Source organism: Polyergus mexicanus, unplaced genomic scaffold (assembly GCF_030449975.1).
Source record: "Polyergus mexicanus isolate NDT 795.1 unplaced genomic scaffold, iyPolMexi1.0 SCAF_2, whole genome shotgun sequence".
NCBI classification, from domain to species: domain Eukaryota; kingdom Metazoa; phylum Arthropoda; class Insecta; order Hymenoptera; family Formicidae; genus Polyergus; species Polyergus mexicanus.
The window spans coordinates 3,439,377-3,461,686 of record NW_027223322.1 but is presented as its reverse complement, the minus strand read 5'-3'; the positions used below and the strand labels follow the sequence as shown (position 1 = coordinate 3,461,686).

The 22,310-nt window shown below is 41.7% G+C and overlaps 1 protein-coding gene across 4 annotated transcripts in view; it reads left to right on the top strand.

Moving 5' to 3' along the window:
• The window catches only part of LOC138944374 (uncharacterized), a 34,640-nt gene that overhangs the window by 5,488 nt on the left and 6,842 nt on the right, over nucleotides 1-22,310 (top strand). Inside the window, exons 3-10 of one of the 4 annotated variants that reach the window (XM_070315289.1) lie at nucleotides 7,052-7,139; nucleotides 9,127-9,222; nucleotides 9,350-9,487; nucleotides 14,132-14,214; nucleotides 14,358-14,488; nucleotides 17,363-17,522; nucleotides 19,671-19,740; nucleotides 21,734-21,813. In XM_070315289.1, coding sequence (XP_070171390.1) covers nucleotides 7,052-7,139; nucleotides 9,127-9,222; nucleotides 9,350-9,487; nucleotides 14,132-14,214; nucleotides 14,358-14,488; nucleotides 17,363-17,522; nucleotides 19,671-19,740; nucleotides 21,734-21,776 — 809 coding nt within the window. In that variant the 3' untranslated portion in view covers nucleotides 21,777-21,813. Of the gene's footprint in view, nucleotides 1-7,051; nucleotides 7,140-9,126; nucleotides 9,223-9,349; nucleotides 9,488-14,131; nucleotides 14,215-14,357; nucleotides 14,489-15,391; nucleotides 15,558-17,362; nucleotides 17,523-19,670; nucleotides 19,741-21,733; nucleotides 21,814-22,310 lie in introns of those variants that run through there. The other 3 variants (XM_070315288.1, XM_070315283.1, XM_070315274.1) reach the window with 3 other exon arrangements.

Below are 22,310 nucleotides of genomic sequence, written 5' to 3'. Positions count from 1 at the left end.
TCGCCCTCTCTGCTTCTGTACAGCTTCTCCGCTTCTACCTGCTCTACCCTCGATCCTTTCCCCTCTCCCGGCACGCTTTCTCCCTTCTGTCAACTTGGGATCATCGCGAAGATTCTACCATCGGTACGCCGGCGTGACCTTCAGGAAAAGTTTCGAAATAGCGTCAACCCTCGGAGAGCTTGATGCGTTTGCTTCCGCAAAACAAACTTATCTCAAAATATGATTTTCTGATCGCGTTGTGTCGACATATTCTCGCTTCTTCCCGCGCGCGATATTTTTCATCCCCCTTAGAGACCTCGGAGTATGTAAATATTGTTGATAACGTTTATGCGCACGGCCACGGGGCGGCGGGTCGGGTTCTTTGTCTTGCAAACGAGGGAAGCGTTTCGTCCGTTCGCGGAATGAATCGAGACTCGACTTCACTCCGCTTTGCTTCCCCTCCTCGACTGCTCCGGAACAACGATCTTTCTCCTCCACTTCCGAGATCTCGAACCACCTTTTCTCTCTCGGTTTCATAGTATCAATCGAATGCCAATGATTCCAACTTCTCTTTCTCTCCGTTCGTCCTTTTTTGCTCCGCATCTTCATTTTGTTCGATATCTTCCATTCTCTTCTCTCTCTTTTTCTTCTCTCTTGTTTCTGATATATTTTTAATTAGCTTTGCTTTTCGATCTCTCTGTATTTATTTCAAAACTCCATAGTGAAGGACGTACTGATAAATCGGCGAGGGGGAAGGAGAGGATGTGGTGATGGAGATGGAAAGGCGGAAGAGGGCGAGATGTAAAGAGAGGATGGAGATGACTGCCGACGCGATCGCGTCCCGACGTTTCGTTTTACCGGGGCTTCGCCATTGATCCGCTTAATTTCTCTCTTCTCCCCTCTCGTGTCCCCTCTTTTTCCTCTCTTCTCTCCCTTCTTCGTCCGCCTTCTCCTCCAGCCTCTCCGATGTCGATGTACTCCTCTCTTCTCATTCCTCTTTCCTAGTTCTTTTTCCGCATCGCGAACTCTTTTCGCGCGAGCCTCCGCACTCTACAACACTCGACAATGAATGAGATCGATTCGCTTCCTCATTTTTGCAATCTTCCTAGAATAATTTTGATTCCAATCGCGAAAATACTTGCTCTGGCGATGATTTATGTATTTTACGAGAAGTAAATTAATAATAAATAACTATGAGGCAATCATTTGTAAAAAAAAAAAAACGCGTTTTGTCGAACAGCAGCACCGACTAATTAGCCGGATACGATTTAATTAATTTGGGTGTTGGATTTGTCTCGAGCGTTGATTTGTCTCGAGTAAAATCGATATCGCGAGAGCACGAAAGGGTGCAATTGTATGCGTCGGTTTTGAACTAAACAACCGCAACAACACGTACCACCTTGTACCGTCTGCACTTGTACGAGCTTCCTGCTAAGCCCCTTGTCGACGACCCCACCTATTTCTCGTCATTGCCAGCTGCGACGTTTCGGCCGAGTAATCCTTCGCGAGAGAGGATTGTTTTATTCTTTTCTGTGAAGGGTTAGCATCCAATTTTAGAATTTTAATATTATTATAATTTATATCATCGTTTTTTTCTCTTCTCGAAACGCTCTTAAAACACTAGAATTGTTACGATTTTATGTTTCTTATTTTTTATAGCTTTATCAACATCAATAGACAAAGATAAAAGAGAAAGATCAAAGTGTATATATGTTGTGTTGTCAAAATCTTTTCCTTTTTAATTTATTAATAGATGAAATTTAGTTTCCGCCTTGACTCAATGGGTTGGTTCACCATTTCCGCTCTCATTCCCGCTCCGTTCATCCAATTTTCGAGCCCGTACTACCGGTTTCCGGGAACCGGAAGAATTCACAACGGTAAAGTGTAATAGAGCGAAATAGGCGAGCTCGCGTACGGGATTGGGAAAAGCTACGAGATGTGGTGGAAAAAAAGAATTCGCGAATTAAGAGAAAACCGGCCGAGTTAAAATCGACTTTTCGACGAAGGCGAAATAAAGAGTGAAACGAAAACGGGAAGAAGAAGAAGAAAAGAGAAAGAAAGCATGGTACACGGAACATCGGGAGCTCGAGTTGTTCGAGAATAAAAGAGTAATTTTCCGGGTGGTGAAACGCTGATAATGGGGTTGCAGACTGCCGAGTCGACTGGAAAGTGATTAAGCACACATGACGGAACCCGCGGACTCGCCAGGATATTACGAAGCACCCCTTTCCGATCCGCCATCCTCCTCACGTTTCCTTGGCGCTCCTCTTTTCCTCCCTGTTCTCCATCCCCGCGAGCTCCCTCTCCCCATTACCCCCCCCCTCTCTCTCTCTCTCTCTTTCTTCACTTACTCTCTTTCGTAAATCGTGCTCCCAATTCCCGGTACCCTCTCGAGCATCGCATTAGACGCATAGTAGAGCGTTCCGGTTTTATCGGGTGCGCGTGTTTCGATTCAGCCAGCATCCAACGGGCTCATCCTTGTCCCCTTTGCGCCGTATCGTTAACCGAGATTAAACCCGACTACGCTTGCTCGTTTTTAATCCCGTCTGTTCCCGGCCGATTGCTCGATAATTCACTGAATGCTAGAATTTTTAGACTTTGATCTCGCCTTCATTTTATTTATTATTATTATTATTATTTTTTTTATCATTTTATCATACGACGTTAAACCCTGAACTTTCTCGTAATTAGAATGGCGATAATGAAGAGGGGCAAATGAGTGAGAAGCAGATAGATGTAACATACGTAACATTGAAATATCAGAGCGCTCGCATAATATGTAACTTGCGTTACGATTGTCGTACCTGAAACGACGTAGGCGGATATATATCGTGTTGCACACGGTACATCTACATACAAATTCACGCGCGCAAGATAAAATATCGGATTATTACTTTTACGTGGGATTAAATTTCATTTCGGTCGCCATTGTTTTCACGGGCTCGAGAGTGCTTCGTTATTCAAATGAGATTAAAAGCCCCGGGCTGAGTGGTAGCCCGGTCTCGTTACAGTCGAGTGGCTAATCGTCGTTATGCGAAGATCGAAAGTAGCTCTATCGTACAAAAAAAAGCTCCAACATCGACGCGTTTTGTGCATACCGTCGCGAATGGTTTTATTCTTTTCCGTCTGCATTATACAAATAACGGGGGAAAATGAAAATAACGTATTCGTTTTTCAGAGAGGATAACAACTCTAATTTTGCCCATAAGAGATGACGATAAAGCGAGATAAAAAGATAGAGGAGAGATACCCTAAAATTGACGGTACTTCTTTTTTCTTTTGCCGCTCCAATAGTAATCTCTAACTGAAAGCTCGAAAATTTATATACCCACAGATATTTACTAGAAACTACTCCCTATTAAATTGTATCGCAATTTTGATAGTACTCTTCAATTTCGGCTAACTTTCACGGGGCAATTAATAAGCCAAGAGCGGGACGATAGTTTAGAATCACCATGTTTTTATCGAGTCTAAACGCGCTTCCTTATCCGAGCGCAAATTTATCGGGCTTCCGGAGACGGAAGGCAGTCGTTACACAGTCGGGGATTGAGAAGTGGCCCTATCCGGGGAAAACCACGCGTTGACCGATTTCAGCGCGCGCTCACGATGAGTCGAGAGGGGAAGATTGTCACGGGGAAATATGCCTCCGGGACATATTCGCCCGCAAAACGCAAAAAGGAACGGGGTGGGAACGAGCTCTAGAGAGTCCATCCAATCCGTTCGCGTATACTGCATCGAATGACAGTAGAAAAAGAGAATATGGCAACCGGCAGAGGGAAGGAAAGAGAGAGAGAGAGAGAGAGAGAGCACGTATTGGCCTCGTCAAGCGGTTTCAGGCTTGCCGATACTCCGGGCGCTTCTCGTCGACCCTTATGAAGCCAATTACACTTCGCCTCGCCAAAGGCACCCCACTTACACCCGCGCCCAACGTTCCCCGAGCGCGTTCTCTTCTCTCTCGGAGCCACGATCGGTTCCGCGGCACGTAACAGTTACATTAGATACCGATGTAAAAGCATATACCTTGTCCGTTATTCAGCCCACGATAGCCGTGTAATTTCAGTTTGTGTTATTTGAGTGATCGCTTTTTTCAACTACCGCAATCCTCAGTTCGAACTGCGCGTATATTTTTTCTAAAATTGTGTAATCTCTGGGCGGAGAAACAATTCAGGAAATGGTAAAAAATTATTATTTTATTTTTGTCTTTATCGAGGAGTTATTTAGCAATAACCTTTAATCGTTTATACTAAAAATCTTGAATTAACGAATAACACTTGTCAACAAATTTTTAACGGAACTGTCTGTAACCCTGCTAACGTAGACTTGATCGATCGCAATTATATAAAAATCAGATTGTTATCGATACCGTTCATCCGTCCGTTCGGACGAACGTGTTATACGGTGTTAAATTTCATCAACGACTGTTCTCTGGGTGATGATTCTGATGGCGTATGCATTCCACTTCGTGTCGGGTACTAGTTACAGAGGGTGCGGCCGCGCACGCTGATCAATGCCTGCTCTCTCTTGCCGTGAAAGAGAGAGAGAGAGAGAGAGAGAGAGAGACAGAAAGAGACAGACAGTTAGCACGATCTTCGTTGCTTCGTGTGTTTGTAGTGCAAACTCATGCGATATATTAAACGCATAGTTTCCTTTTCGTTCAATTGCATCGTTTCTTTGATCTCGCCGTAATAATATTTATTCTGTATACATTAATGTGCACGAATAAAAATGCCGAGGCGCTTGGAGCATTGAAAAATGTAAGAGTTCTTATTTTCTATAATAAAACAATATTAATTATTCATAATACAGGATATCTATTTGCTGGAAAAACCTAGAAAACCTGAAATTCACAAGGATTTCTTTTTATCTTTTAAAATCAGGAAATTCTTATAGAATTTTACTGTTGGATTGAGACAATTTTTAAGAAGGTTGTCTCTCTTATATATCTCTATTATTTCACTTTTACGTTGCATTATATTGAGATAGAGTGATATTATTTTTTTTGTATATTCTTCAAATTGTCTTTACGAGTAATAATTCGATATATAAATGCTAAAAACAATGATTTAGATATCTTTTATATACTCTATTCGACACAGATAAATATTTATTTTAAAATATATTTTATGAAGATTTGTAAATTTTTTTTAAATATATTGTAGATATATATGTCTCAGTATTATACACAAGCTTCATTGTAATTCTTGGTGATAAAAAAGCAAAATTATTGTGCAAGTGAAATATGGGCAGAGACGTGCATTACTTGGAATAGATGCATTTAAAATGGAAATACGAAATATAAAATGCTTATTTTGTATTTTACATTTAAAATATATTTTTTCAAAAATCATTTTACATTTTTATTTAAATGGTTTTTATTACCCATTTGCTATTTGAAATGCATTTTTCTTGTAAACTAAAAAATTGATATCGATATAGAAATATCGATAATACAATAGTTCTAAATTAAAATAATAATAAATTAAGATATTTGTGCAATTTTTGCATTGCACTTGTTCATTGTAAGATGAATCCTAGATTAAGATTATTCTATATAGATGGTTAATTATACCAATTACTGTAGATTCTGTAAGTGTCGTGGCACATGTCTTTTGATATGTCAAAACACATGACAACGACATTTACAGAATCTACAACTATCGACAGCCGTGTACAGAATAATGATCTATAAATGTTCATTAATTTAGTTATTGTGGGGAATGGTAGGCTTAACGCATACCAAAATGGACACACACGAACACTGGCTTATATAAGCGACTTTATATAAGAAATAAGAATAAATATAGATAAGATATAATTTAATAGGCAGAACTATTTAATAGACAGGTAGCAAAAAAATATAAGAATTTAAATATAAATAAATATAAAAATATAAATATTCTAAAAAACTCTTTTTATTTTAAAAAATTATTTTAAAAATACCTATTTTCTATTTTAAATGGATATCTAAAAATCATTTTGCATTTTCAAATGGAAAAGTTCTAACTATTTTGCATTTTTTATTTTAAATGTATACCTGAAAACCATTTTCCATTTTGCATTTTCAAATGGAAAAGTTTTAACTATTTTGCATTTTTTATTTTAAATGGGTTTAGACATTCATTATGCACATCTCTGAATGGGCTTATAAAAGCATATTTTTCTATATTTGCTTAAATCTTACATTTGAAATTGAAGACATTTTCATATTTTTCCTTCTTTAAATAGAAAACATTTAAAAGTGCACGGTGTAAGGAAATTTATTTTAAAAAGTTGCATATAAAATATCTCTAATTTAATCTCAAATGTTGAGCAAAAATACATGAAAAATCAGGAAATTTTCAGAGAATTTTTTTACAAGATTTGTAATAATAAAAAACTAAAAGGCTACTTCTAATATAGTCGCACGCATCATTCGTATCGATATTAATTTTGTCTTACTTTTAAACAATTTGATAGAACAAAATCCAAGAAATAAAATTATTCAGCATCTCGATAAAATCATAGAAAATGATTATTCCTTTTCTTTCTTGGATTTGAAAAGAACTATTTTTTGTTCGCGATAAGTGAAACTTTCTTTCTCACATGTAGAATATAGAATTCATCGATTAAGAATAATCGAAAAAAAAAAAAAAATCCGTAATGATATTCGCACGTTGCACAAATCACGGAAACAGTCTGTGTAGTGTTCGTTGTTACCGTTCAGCCTTTTTTGATTTCGCAATCTCACCGCGATTAAATTGAACGTCATCACTTAGTGACCGTAAAATTGGTCAAGCCGCCGGCTAATGAAAGATTAAACGCGTTATAACGCCGTTTATCGCTTGTGCGAGATGCGGCTGGTTTATTCTACATCCCGGTGCATTAATTTGCGCGAGTCTCGATATTTAATGACTGAAATAACATATATAAGAATGGAAATGACGCGGACACGCTTCACACGAAAGAGATTATAAGCGGCAAAGAAGTCTGAATATACACAACTCTAGAATAGAATTTTGTATACGATTGAACGAAGCGGAAGAAAGAGCTTTGTCGATCATTTGACTGAACCAGGAATAATTTTTTGTTACAGGTCTCACGAGGGCACCGATGTATCCTTTCTCGACGGGCCAGTATCCATATCCCATGCTTAGTCCAGAAATGACGCAAGTCGCTTCCTGGTAAGTCGACGCTTATTCAAGATTCACTTATCTCGGTATTTTATACTGTAAAGTGTTTTCATTACTCTTTGAAACGATTAGTCGGCAAATTTATATAAAAATATATAATTCGTAATATTATAAATGAGGAAGCTCTAATTTTAATTTAATTTTGATGTAATTACATTTATGCTATGTTGCGATTGGATCTGTATAACAAAATATTACGTAATATTATTACAATTTTAATTATAGACAGATATATATTCGATCGAATATACGCGATGGGATCAGAGTGATATTCAATTTCGCGAGACAAACGCGCGTGCGCGCGCACGGCGTTCATAGAACAAGAATCATTTTACACACATTTCCGGATATATTGTATATACGCGTTATATCATATTTTATATTAATTACACGCGTTAAATAATTGATTCGCGCTTTGCAGTAAACGCAAATGAAAAGTAGCGAAGAGCATCGGATTTCGATCACATCGCCGATGCGGTCCTTGGCAATGTTAAAATTATTCGAACACTCGACGCAAATTGTGCATCGCGAATTGTGCACAAAGATAGCTAAATATTCATAAAATTATCAGAAAAAAATACACAGGGGAGAAACATCACGTGGCCGGTCCTCTTTGCCTTGATAAATTTTTCCCTTTGGGGTGAATTCTTTTTTAACGTAAAGTGTGCGAATTTGCATGATAAACGTCGTCGGTGGATTTCTCCGTTTCGAGATATGCCGCTCTCGTTAATTCCCTCTCTCGTTACTAACGAGTACTCGGAGCACGCGACGCCTAAAAGCGACCTTTCGTTTAACGGCTACCGCGTTCTATTATATTGTATATCGCTAATCGAGGACCCTCGAAATAAAACGTACAGATGATTGCGACGCGCGCGTTCGCATTCAGGTCCAGTTTTCCGTAGAAAATCTTGACATATCGTCGCACGACGATATTTCGACGGCTTTGGTCGAGGCGGTCATCCTCTCGGTTTCCGGTCTATTAGATCCGATACGGAACCTCTCGGATACGGAATCTCGTCGTCCTTGCCTCATCTCGTAGATGTCACCCTCCTTTCGCTTTAGGAGACAGGTCCTTACGATCAGGTTTACGCTCGGAGCCTCCGTTCGTGCGGTTTCCCCTGCTCGTTATTTGCTTTCCGCTCGAGTCGCTCCAAATTGCGATTTTCCACGGGTGATTAGGCTGTTCTTCTCAATTAGAAAGGACTTACGGTGGTCCTCGCTGGCTCGAGACGGGCAGCTTGCGCTTGAAGAAATATCGACGACATCGCGCGTACGAAATTCCGCTCTCGCGGTTTTCAGTACGAGTGGCTTGAAAAGAAGAAGGGTAGGAAGAGGGAGGGGGTAGGAGGAGGGAGATGAAACGCGGGAAGGACCACTTGCGATAATGAGAAGGTCGGCAGCGTTTTTATTATTACGTAAAGTGTAGAGTCTGGGTTCCATGTTCTTGGTAACGAGAGCGCGAGCAGCGCGTTCGCGAAGAGGCGCGTACTAATTACTGTTACGAGTCGGTGGCCCGCGGTGTTAATGATAATTAATTAACTGTGTCGATACTCCATACAGATATTGCAACGTTCCCGTTCGACGAGTCACTCGTGATGTCGCATCACGATCAATATTTTAGTTTGGTCATTTGATCGGAAATATAACTCGAACCAGCTCAAGTGATAATTAAAAATAATTCTTTTCTTTATATTTATTTATCTCTTTTTTTCCTTCTCATTCGATTCGTTTAATTTCTTTTTCTTATTAGAAACGTAACGCGATAAAGATTTTTATCCGAGCAGATCGTATTTATACGTAGTTTTATAGATAGAAATCTTTGTATAATTGTTGTAGAAATTTTTTCATGGGTATGAAAACAAGCGGATCGATCAATTCGAGAAAGTTTCTTTAGCTGGTTTTCGAATATCGGGCAAATATTTTATGCGGGAAAATGTCTCTCGTATGTATAACGATGACGATGACTTGCTATTTACAGGCACACACCGAGCATGTACCCCATCTCGCCGGCGAACGCCGGCTTCCGGAGTCCGTATCCCACGAGTTTACCCATCACAAGTTCCAGTTTATCAAGGTCAGTAAAAGTATTACCTCGTATTACGAGCGAGATAACGAAAGTGCCACTCGTCCCGTTATTTTAGCGCACGATGAAAGAAACGAGATTTTTCTCAATTTATAAACTTGTGCTGTTGATCTTTCAGTGATCTCTATCGGTTTTCGCCGACGAGCCTCATGCCGCCGCATCCCGGTCTCAGCCCGCATGCACACGCGTTGGCGTCGCACGCGTTGGTATCCTCGGCGCCAAAAGCGGATCACTCCACCCTGGATCACAATCACAGGTTCGTTATTTTCAGTCTCTTGGTGTCGCTGGCGGCATCTAAACACTCAACAGCAAAACCGGGCATCGATTATCGCCTTGTATGTATTTGCGTGTATCTGTTACTCGATATCATCCCTCCATCCTAATCCGTCATTACCGGTGTCTCTTAAACTGAATCAGTGAAAATATCATTGATTAAAGCGGTGATACAAGACACATTTTGCCGAAGATTAGCGAATATTTTACATTTTATCTCCAGCTATTTTAATTATGGCAGCAAAATTTTATTTTAATATGTGATAAATTCACAAAAAATGATGTCAACAAGACTCTTGATCAAAAAAATTCAGATATTCCTTTAACAAAATTATATATATATATATATATATTGCTATAAAAATTTATTTCATATGTAATATTAATATTAAAATAATATAAGAAGACGCGCATTTTTTTTACATATCACTGATAGAAACAGTCATTTTACTTTTAATTGATTTTTTTCAATAAGATTTCAGTACTATATTTATAACTCATTATAAAATCTATATAAGCATGACTATTTGCTGTTTTTCAGTGACTATATTGATTTTGTTTAAGAGAAATTCCATTACGCTCTTTCCGTTCAGCTCGACGAACTCTGCGCTCGAAACCGGCATTCGGGAATATCTCGAGATGTTTAAAGCAATGATTTACAAGCAATCCGCATGCACGCTAACAATCTCTAACGATCACCGTATTGATGGTTTCTACAAGTTTCAAAGAAAAGAGAAAAAGAAAAAAAGAAAGAAGTGATAAAGGTACGCGTGGTGAAAAAGACGCCATAATCTTTAGAACAAAGATACATCAATTTTTTACATAAACTTTTAAAAGTAATTATAAAGAAGTCGTTGGCCACGGAAGAATTTTATCTAACGTGGAACTATACTATGTGGATATAATTAATTTAAAATATATGCGTTTTTTATTCCGCGTAGATGAAACTCGTTACGAGAGGAAGAATCATCATCCGCAAGTTGATAAAATGAATATTTGTATAAAAGAAAAATTGTGGAAAAGACGGAAATTTAAAAAAATGTTTAAATAGAAAATGATCACGTACACTAGTACAAATATCGTTTGCATATAGTGTTCAGTGTTCTATTGTGACAAATACAATTCTTTTCATTACAAGAGACCATTACGTTTGCTGGATAATTAATAATGTATAATCTTACATTGGAAAAGCAACTTGGGATATGTCTAGTAATATTTAATTACGAGATTGGATCGCAATTATCAATCATGGAATAGTATCATATTTTCAATCAACAATTTATCCAACCAAAAGAGAGGGATTCTGTCGATCGACGGACCAATGTTCCGCCTTCTGATAATTGTTCATTATTAACTCAACATTATCTATCATCGGGTCAGCGTTCTCCCACTGGTTTCTTCAGCTGGCATTAACCTCCGGATGGCGAATATCCTGCGAGGATCTTCCTGACCACCCTACGATCGCATGCCGATTCAGCTCGACGAATTCTCGCCCCATTAAACGGGAAGCGGCCCGGCAATCGATAATAACGTCTGAATAGCGCTGACAACTGCAAGATCGGGGTGGTCATGTACCAGCATAGCGCGTCTGCTGATAAGGAAGCGTCGCGCCGGGGATGAGACACGGATAGTTGCGACGCGACGACCGTAGGGGGTAGCACGTCCCGACCTACCCTCGTGCACTCTTCTCTTTACCCTTCCCATCGACGTCGTCGGGAGAGCGTGTATAACACTTATCGAATGACTCTCTCCGCACAGCGTCTGCGCCTGCTGCCTCAACGCCGCCGCCGTTGCCGCCGCCGCCGTCGCCGTTGCCGCCGACGCCGCCAGTTATGTATTGATCATTACCCTCTTAAACAGATTTCTAATTTACATTAGTACCCGGACGATCGCCCTCCCCGCACCCGCGTGGTGGCACACAAAGGCGCGTGGTCGCGCGCGATACTAGCCGCTCTGCTCTCTACATATATACATCGCGCGCAAGTGCGAGGCGTCATGGAGGACCAGCTGACGCGGCGTCCTGGTCCATCAACGGCGCATCCACGAGGCTGCCAGTAACGTCGTTCACTTTTCGAGTCGCGCGACACGCATTTAATGTGCGTTTATCTCGTCTTGGGGGTAGGGGGAGGCAACCGCATCAGTGACACAAAGTCTCCCACGATCCCTTCGCGATAAATCGGATGCTCTCAATGTTGGTGAATAAATCGCGGATGTTGTGTTTCGCGGAGATGGATTAGACGCGTTAAGAATATCTTTCTTTTGATTTTATTCAGTCTTGATCGAGGCAGCGTGAGTGCGGGCATTAAAGGTCATCATTGTTGACCAAACAAAGCTTCTTCGGGAGGGGAACGCTAATTTCTGAAGTAAGGACAAAGTTTCTTCGGCGGTCGAAGACTCTGACCCTAAGAAGCTTATCCGTCCTGCCAGCTCGCCGCATCGCTGGCGAGTGGCAGCAGGACAGCCAGGGTTGACCGGTGGTCGACGGCAGCGCCGCGACAACCCGCAAAAAAGAAAAAAAAAATTTTAAAAAAGAAAGTCGCAACGGCACGTAGGGAGAGAAAGACCACGGAGAATGCGATATTCATCCCCCCACACGCTCTCGGAATTGTAGAGCCGGCGGAGGGTTGTGTCTCCGATCGAGAACCATGAATCGCGATGATGCCATCCTCGCGCAATCCCGCACCACCGCCGTCCCCCTTCCTCCTCGCGCAACCTCCCCCGGCCGCCCCCAGACTCGCCGATAATCAATCGTCGTAACACCGGTCGGTGGTGATTCCGCTGACGCCAGGAACGAGCGCGGCGTTTGAGACGCGACGGAGAGGTGAAAAGAGAGAGAGAGAAAGAGACAAACGGAGAGAAATCCGACGCGCGAGGATACGCGAAAGACACCCGCAGAGAAAATCGAGGTGCCAACGCGTTGATCGGGAGAGTTTTCGTGCGTGCGTGCAAACGTCAAACGGGGGGTATCGTGACGAGAGGAGGGTGCGTTTTCGCGATACGAGCGCGCTATAGTCGTCGGCGTCGGACGAGGGATAGACGGAGGGGGTGTTTGCTGGGTATACAGGGGGATTTGGCGGCGGCGGAGGGGAGACGCGGGAGCGAAGAGAGAAACAGAGAGAGGCAGAGAGGGTGGCGTATAGAGAGAGGCGGAAGGGAAAAAGAGACAGAGAGATATGACGAATGGGTGACCGTGGGATGCCGCCCCTGGAGACATTTCACCGCACGAATCGCCGGGCGACGAAGTCGCATCAACGACTGGCGCTGCTAAAGCGAGACGAGAGCGGGCGGGAGCGGGCGGGTGTGTTAACGTAAAACGACAACGACGGTGCGACGAGCGATGATGGTACCGTTAGGAGACACGTCGAACGACGTGCGGATGACAACGCGCGGCAGACCCGATTAATGCTACGTACGTTACAATACGGGATCTTCCGGATGCGCGTAGTCACCGTCAGCAGCGGCGTCTGATGGACCGCCACGGATGGCGTGTAAGTGTCGCCGTGTGCGCCACCGCCGCGTACGTGCTGTTTACAACTCTGTGATCGGTTTATGGAGACCCGCTTCACGCGCTCGCTATAGCGCGACGCGAACACGAGGATGTGAATGAGAGGAGAGTGTAAACTGTCGAGTGTTCGACGGCTAGACCAGAACGAGATGACCAACCCGGAAGCGCGACGTATTAACGTTGGCTTCTCCTGTGTTAACATTGGACAGAATAACACGAACGAGATGAGGTCAAGGCTCTGTCCTAGTGCCGAGTGAATATCTTGGATAATTTGTTTCGTTTGCTACTGTGATAATATCTCATATATAGTATAGCACGCGACAGAACGAGATCGTTTAGGATCGTTCCATGGATCGATTTGGATCATCTCGGCGGTGTGCCCGCGAGTAAACACGAGGTAGCCTCGTATGTGGCGATGGAGTCAGCCGAGTGCCCGGAGCCGCTGAATTTGGTGATCAAAAAGGACGACACTGACGACAGCGGGCCGGTGATCGGGGAGAGGATCGCGGAGGCGTCGATCGACGAGGAGAAGGACGCCGTTCTCGCGGCCGAGGAGAGCGCGATCGAGGATAACATGGCGATACTCCAGGACGCCGTCAAGTCCGCCGAGTCCGGTGGCTTACCAACCGCGGATCACAAGCTCCTGACCGCGCTCTACATGAGCAGCCTCATGCAGATGTCGAGCCTGAGCGCGCCGCGCAGCATCGCGCCGCCGCCGTACGGCGCCAGCCAGCAGCAACAACAGCAGAGCTTCGTTCATCTGCTGGCGATGGTGGAGGCGCGGCACCGCATGTGGCAGCAGATGAACTGGCCGCTGCCGCAGAACTTCCTCAGGAGTCCGCTGACGTTGCCACCGACCGCGCCGCCGTACTTTGACGGCGCAACGACGACGCCGACGCCGGCGCCGACGCCGAACCTGACCGACCAGCTGTCCCAGAACAACGCGCCGACCTACCCCCTGTCCTGCGCGAAACCTGAACCCCTGAATCCCGAGGCCAAACAATCCTACTTTAATAAACGGTACACGCGATTGATGTGCGATGGGAATGTATTTATATAGAAAACGAGCGCGCGCTCACGAGGCTATCACGTTGAATATCTTTTTCTATATATGTGTTGCAGGTCTACGATAGAACAGAAAAACTCCACGTCGTTACCTACGGACAACTCGAAAGCCCAGGATACGGGCCAGCAAAACAATCAAGGTAAGAATTACGCGATTCGCGCACAGGTAAAAAAGAAAATCAGTAGCGTGACACATCGATAAAAGTCGCTACACGGTATACGAGTTATTTATTTAAAGCTCTCATCGCGCTCTTACTTGATCTCGACGCTGTGATTTTGACAGATAAAAAGAAACCCCATATAAAAAAGCCTTTGAACGCGTTTATGCTGTACATGAAGGAGATGAGGGCGAAGGTTGTGGCAGAGTGTACCTTAAAAGAGAGCGCCGCGATCAACCAAATATTAGGGAGACGAGTGAGTAAATCTTATACTTTGATATATTTTTTATCAAGTCTTCAAGTAAATTGTTCTACATCAGAGTTATTAATGAATCTCAATGTCTCGATGTTCATTTAATGTATATAAGTTTTATTATTTATCGAGTGTCATAAATCATCCTTATACACAGAGTGTATCATCTTCAATGTGTGAAAGTGCAGCTTACATCCGATAAGATTAAATTATCACGCTCTGATGTAAGAATAATTAAGATATGCGAAAGTCAACGTTCTCTCGTAATAGAGAGAAAGATAAGGCTCTGAAAATATTTTGAGTATTATTTTTAATCCAATCGTAAACTTGAAATTAATTCAGAGATTAAATTGAAAATAATTTCTGCTTATAAATTAACAATTAGATCTTCGATTTCCTTTACGTGAACTCAGTACAGTGACTAATGTATTTTTATCGAGCAACAGTACGTATATGATTCTAATTCTGTACCATTCAACTGACAAAGAAAGAGAAAATGTTGACTAATCGCTTATTAAAGATTTTCAAACGAATTTTCATTCTGAGTACTGCATGCATCTTAACGCTTTTATCGAGCAAATAGTTTACCGGGCTACCAATCGAAGCTAACTAACCGTACCTACGTAGTATCTCAGTACGAATAGAGCATTGTAGGTGGGATCTAAGGAAATCTCGGATTCGCCTTGATAGAAAAAAAATGCTGAAAAGGGAAGGGCCGAAGGGTGGTTTTCGCGGGTCTCTCGGCGATGATAGACGTGTCTACTTGTCGCTAACGGTAAATAAGTTCGAGCGAGAGGAAGGGACAGAGATAGAGAGAAAGAGAGAGAGAGAGAGAGGGAGAGAGAGAGAGATAACGGGGACGGTGCACGAGACTGTGAATCTGAATTTTGGGGGTATGACACGCAGTGGCACTCGCTAAGCCGGGAGGAACAGGCGCGGTATTATGAGGCGGCCAGGCAGGAACGCCATCTGCACCAGCAACGATATCCTGGCTGGAGTGCCAGGGATAACTACGGATATGGCAGCAAGAAGAAGAAGAGGAAGAAAGAGCGCTCCGCAGATCCCACCGGAGGTACCACTTTCCAGTGCTAGAACAGCAGGCCTTATAATAATTCATTATATAATAATTGCTAGTATATACCTATACTGGTTGATTGAAACGATCAAAGTCTCTGTGCGTTTCTTTTTTTTCATAAGTTTCGTTTTTTATATACATTTTTTTTTTAATTTCTTATGGTTTTCTGGCATTCACTCTTTCGTGAAGAATATATATGTATATATATATATATATATATATCTATGTGTACATATATATATATATTCTTCTTGGATATATTTTATATGTACATATATGCATATATGTATATTTTTTCGTTTTTCGAAACTGAATTGGATTGGATTGTCTGTGAGGATTGTGGAATGTGGCGCAGCAGAGAATTATGAAAAGAAAAAGAAAACGGAAAAGTAAAAAAAAAAAAAAAAAAAAAAATATAAGAAACGAAAAAAGCTAAAAGACACGGTGGAAAAATCAACGCGAACTTTCGCGCGGCATGCGATCGCAATCTCTCTTTTTTTTTTTTATCTGGCCAAACTCCCTAAAGCGGTATTCGTTCTCCGGTGAGCAAGAAGAAATGTGACGAGACGAGTTAACGTCACTGATGATGCGATAACGAGAGCGAGAGTGAAAACCAAAGCCTTTAGGTATGGGATGTCTGGTAGAGCCCGGGGCCTGTCCCGCTTTTTCTTCTCTTTTTTTTCCGTTTCTCGCCACGGGACGACATCTGCTCGCAATCGCTTACCTCCCAAGACGAGTCGCGCTCGCGGCGATTTAACGAGAAACTGCCCGCCGACAATGTGTGTCTCGCTTCCTTCGAAATTCATTCCTCTTCCCCTTCCTCCGTTCCTATTAACATCCATTAGCGCGTACCTGAAATGAGAGTTTCTTTCGGCAAGTGATGGCTTTTCGTGACCAAGTCTCGCAACACTCCCTTGCAATCTCAGTGGCGTGACTCATATGGAGAGGAACTGGGGCAGGTGGCGAACGGAAATACACTGGAGGAACGTTTTGCACTTTCTTTTTTTGTTTGGAATGCCTCAATAGCGCCGAGAGGAATGAAGGACGATGAAATATAATTGAGCTATCCAGTATTAATAAATAATGGATCAACAATTGTCTGGTTGATGGCGCATTTATAATTCTCAGTCTTCCAATTGCGTATTTTAATAAATAAACGTAAAATTAATGATGTAATAAGCAAGATTGGAGTTTGTTTGCATCGAAATTATATTAGTACATTATTAATATTTATCTTAAAGATTATATATATATCTTTCAGTGATCGCGAGAGTGTACACCAGCTGCGTAAGACGTCCTCTTAAGGAGCGTGTTTTCTTCAGTGTATAGCCGTGCCGACACTACCCTTTCACTCTTTCATGCGTGCTACGGTAAAATTTACCATCCGCTATCGTGTTCTCTATCAGACACCCTATATACTTTAGGTTGTTAATTATCGATCATAATATCGACGAATAGCGGTGCGACCGAGGGGGAGGGGACAACTTTAGGCTGTTCTTCTAGCACTTTAAACGGAAAGTAGGGACCCCAGTGTTACTGAAATGCTATGAGGCAACGATTGCGCAAAAAAAAAAAAAAAAATAAAAAAGATAAAAAGAGATAGATAAAAAGTAAAATGAGAAATTTCGAAATAGAGCGAGCTAACTCTGACTCTTTTGAGGCAACATTTTTTTCACGCAATTAGGGTGGCGGCAGTAGCATTAGTGAATTTTTTTTTTCTTTCCTTGATTAAAAATATTGTTTAGTCGTACACACACGGTTCATGCACAATTACAAAAAAGTGTTTGGTTCTCTCTCGGTAGTGGCACGCGCTAGGGCGAGAGGAACAGGCCAAGTATTATGAGTTGGCGCGACGGGAGAGACAGTTGCACATGCAGCTGTACCCTGACTGGTCTTCCCGCGCAAATACCAACCGAACTAAGAAGAGGAAGCGCAAACAAGACACAAACAGTGATCCTGGAGGTACCCACATGCCTCGCATCCACACATTCTTACAATCCCCCCCTCCCCCTCAGTCATAAGAAAAAAGAGAGCCCCTGCCCCCCTCTACCCTTACTCATTATTACATATACTGTTATATTATACATTCTTATATTGCTACACTACATTATGTTGCATGTTTCCCCCCATCTTAGGGGTTTTGGGTCGATATATTTTATTATATATATATTATATATATGATTATATGACTATATTATATTATATTATACACACATACACACACACACACACACACACACACATACATATACACGCATATACGTTAATATATTTATATATGAATGTGGCTCTATTATACATATGGTCTCTTATACAAATCGCAAAAGTACGTGCGTGCCTATGTATCTGCATTACACACCGGTAACACCTTACATTACGCACACGACACGCAAACGTACATCAGAGACAGAAACAACGCATCTTATTATTAATTACGTATACAACTTTGGGGACGCTGGCCATCTTGCATTTTTACAGGGACCTACTCCGCAATCAGACAATCCTGAGCGTTTAATTTTCTCTTAGCCTTTTCGTCTTTTTCTATATCTTTCTATTTCTCACTCTCTCTATCTCTCTTTCCCTGTTTTTGTCTTTACTCTGAAATTTTATTTCTTTGTGAATACTTATCTTGCACTTTCGTTATCTCTTTCTATTCCCCCATCCTTCTTATCTTTGTCTTTCTCTCTCTCTCTCTCTCTCTCTCTCTCTGTCTGTCTGCGTTATTTTCTCTCACTATCATTCTGACATTCCTGAAACTTCGTTTCTCGATTCGTACGTTTATTTTTCTTTGATCGTTTCAATGTTGCCTGGATTCTTTGTTTTTATTCTAATTTTATTATTTTCGTTCTATCGTCACTCAGTAACTTTCGTTTAATCGAATCACTCAGTTTATTCTCGACTCCCACATACGAAATTTTCGTTCACTAGCGTTCGCGCGATAGAGCGCTCACATTCATAATTGATATATATATATATATATATATATATATATATATATATATATATTTTTTGTTATTCCGGAAGCTTGCGTTTATATAATACAAATCACGACATTTCAAATGAGTAGATCTTTGATCGTGTTTTTTAAGCCGTTTTAACGTTAACGTTGCATGTTATTATTCGTTTAACGAAGATACGAGTTGTTCATTTTGAAAAATTTAATTGTAAATTTAATCTTGAAAAAAAAATATTTACCTCAACATTTCTTGTCGTAAGAAAAATGGTCTTTGTACTACGCTTTCAAAATAGACGGTTCGTATCTTTATCAATATTATATTTATATGTATGTGTGTGTGTGTGTGTGGGTCCTTCCTTGAAGACTATCGGTCTCGCTATAGCAAAGAATAACTTGAGATCGAATTTTACATAGCTATACTCGCTGTAATTCTTCATTTGTTTAGATTATTTTCACAGACTATTCTCTTTGACATATTACATTACATGTAACGTCTCTCTCTTCGACGAAGGTCCTACAATATATATATATATATATATATAATCGTCGGCAACCCCCTTGGAGATCGAGGCCAAATAAATCTGTTTCGTTCCTTTAAATCGAACGGAATTTTTTATACCATTTTTTAAGTGATCTATTGCAAATCCGAACATTTAACTGTTAAATCTCGGAAAAAACCAATTTCAATTGATATCGCGCTCGGATCTCAAGGGGTTGTAACTACCGTTTTGTTACACGCATGACTTAGTTGACATTCGTTAAGTTTTGGCATTCACCGAAGCATAAGTATATTAAACGCAGAAACTTGAGCACCGATTACTCCATACTACGGTAGATTATGTTCATTATCGCATTCGATTATACACGACGATCTCATATCGGTTTATCGACATATTCATATATATATATATATATATATATATATATATATATATATATATATATATATATATATGATCACCTATCACTTGTTTTTTTTCTCACGTGATTACAGATTACTTCGAATTGATTTTTTTCACGCAACGAGAACGTCAATGTCAATAACTACGTCATTCTTTTGACAGAATGTAACATATGTTGAATAGTAAAATCCCTCGCTCGTTCGGATAATCCGCGATTAATCGCACTAATCGTTGCTCTGTTCCCTTTTCTAGGTAATAACATGAAGAAATGCCGCGCCAGGTACGGATTAGATCAACAGAGCCAGTGGTGCAAGCCCTGCAGGTATGTGTGCAGTGATTTCTCGATACACCTCGCGCTCCAACGACGAGACTTAGGCGAATTACGCGATTACAACTTTCGCGACTAGTGTGTAAATACATGCTAAATCTTACGCAAGTCTGTCTGGATCTAGCTGTGTCACGTCTATCGACTACTTTTTTGCCTTATCATCTCGCTGTTAAGATCGAAGTAGAAGGTGCGATATTCGCGAAATAAGCTTGAGAAAAACAAGATATCGAGTTCTTTAACGCGGGTAACGCTAACTGTTCCAGCTACAATAACGATCAAGTAATTTAATATTTCATGGCGGGCAGTGTTTTAAAGTGCACCTCGATGCTCTAAAAATATTAGATTGAAAGTTTTTGCCAACGAATTTGGACGCGTATAAAAAAGCCTTATGGCTTTCTTCAAGATCGCTCGTGACGATACCGATCACAATTACGTAGTATCCTTGACGTTCGCCATCTCGGACCTCGTTCCCGTCATCCACATGTTACCGTGGAACTTGAAAGAGAGGAGACGCAACCAAACGGTATATCTCCGGGAAGGTACATAAATATCGATATACAAGCAGCAGTGTCGACTCGTGTTCGCGGTGACGGTGCCACCCTAGAGTACTTGTATGAACAAGGAAAGAAACAAGGAGAAATAAGAGCGCATCGAGACTGCGGGCTGTCAGAAAATGTGTCTTCCCAAAACAAATCAAAACAAAAAAATCAAAGAGATCGAGCACGACTAGTTTTGTCTTCCCCAGTTGTGCGAGACACATCCTCCAACTTGGCTTGTAAATATCGGTTTTTCTATTAGCACTACTCTCGTAGTTTGTTCGCGACTTGTCCACGAGTCACTCGTTTTTTTTAGCGTCGAATAGTCATTAATATGACCTTAATATCGTTAGCGTAGCCCAAACGCCCAACTCCCGGCTGGGTTTGTGAATCTCATGGACCTCATTAAAGGGGCGAGGACAAATTCCGTCGACGGTTCCGTTTACGGTTCTTGCACGATGAGAGAAAAGAGAGATAGTCTCTTTTTCGATAGAAAGAGATTACCAGATTAAACGTCATTTGGGTGGGAAATGTAATCTTCAGAACGCTCTCGATCGCTTTGTCAATCTCTCATCGCCGCGCATGCATGTGGAAATGAATTTAGAAACGTGTAAAATCTTCGTATCGTGAAGCGTGTAAAATTTATACTGTACGATTGCCCTCTGGCTTATATTAGTCCCGCCAGGGTCAAAGTTTAAAAAAAAAGATCCTTACTGGAATACCGGAAACATTTAGTTTGTTGCATTTGGATTTAGCTGATTGCACTCTGCATTGAATGCACGTAACTTACAATGCCGCCTGTATCAGTTGTCGTTGTGCCTTCGTTATTAGAAGCGTTAGCGCGTTATCATCTAAGAGAAAAGATATGTTGGAGGATTGTAATAACGCGTAATAGATTGTAGGTAGAGCAATCACTAACGCAATCTTAGCGCTACCAAAGTGCGCCGAAATAAATTCCAAATCATCGCGTTGATACGAATATTTGGGAGACATATTTTCTGATCGATGCAACAGTCGTCGTCACTATACCTTTTGCCGTCTCTCTTCGTTTCATGTTTAACTAAATTTCAAGTTCCTTCGAACGGGCCGGCAATACTTTATGAGATCCGCACACGCTTAAATTATCCAAACTTTTATTTTGTAATAATCAAAAATAAAACAATATATTTAAAAAAAAAATTAATATTCTATATTTCCTCTCCTTCGTTGTATTTTAAAATTTTATAAATTGATACGTGCAAATGCCGGCTCCGTTCTTGCAAATTTCACTTGTCGCGAGGAACGGAAAGTTAGAAGAGCGGTGATAACATCCGGTCCGGTTCCTCCACTTCCCCGACACAGACACGTGCGTGTGGGTGACGACACGATACGGATGCGAGATTGAGATGGAAGTCGATAATATGTCTTAGCAAGAGTGCGCCCCTTTAATGGCTGGTGGTTGGTTTTGGCAGCCCAGTGGAGCATGGAGCGGGAATGGCATCCACGCGAGCATAATCCCATCACGGTGTGGGAAGTAGCGCGGGGGCAGGGGTCGGGGCTGGAGGCGGTGGGGGGACGGTGGGGACAGCCGCCGCCCCGCCAAACACCAACACTGCCTCCAATGCCTCCTCGCCTCAGCAAGAACCCACTTATGTTAATCTCTAGTCAAGCCTATCGCCTCCCTTCTACTGCAACACTTCTTCTTAAACAGTGGTCAGTCCCGACTTTGAAACCTACGGGCTCCCGTCGGTTCTCGCTATGGTCCCGGCCATGCCGCTCGGAAGAGATACGTAAGATGTTTCATTGTATCCCGCGCCGGTATCAAAGTCTCTTTTTTTTTTGGTATCTTTGCGCGGAGCTCGTTGGAGATGTCCAGAAAAGATTGTGAAAAGATACGAGCGAAGGCGCCATAGCGGGGGGCACGACGGTGGCCCGTGTGATGCTCGCATTGTTTCTCATTGTTGTGGCTCTTTACAGCTTATTTATTGTTATTTATTTATCCTCTCGTTTAGTTGGAATTCATTCAGTACTCTGCGTTGATACCACTGC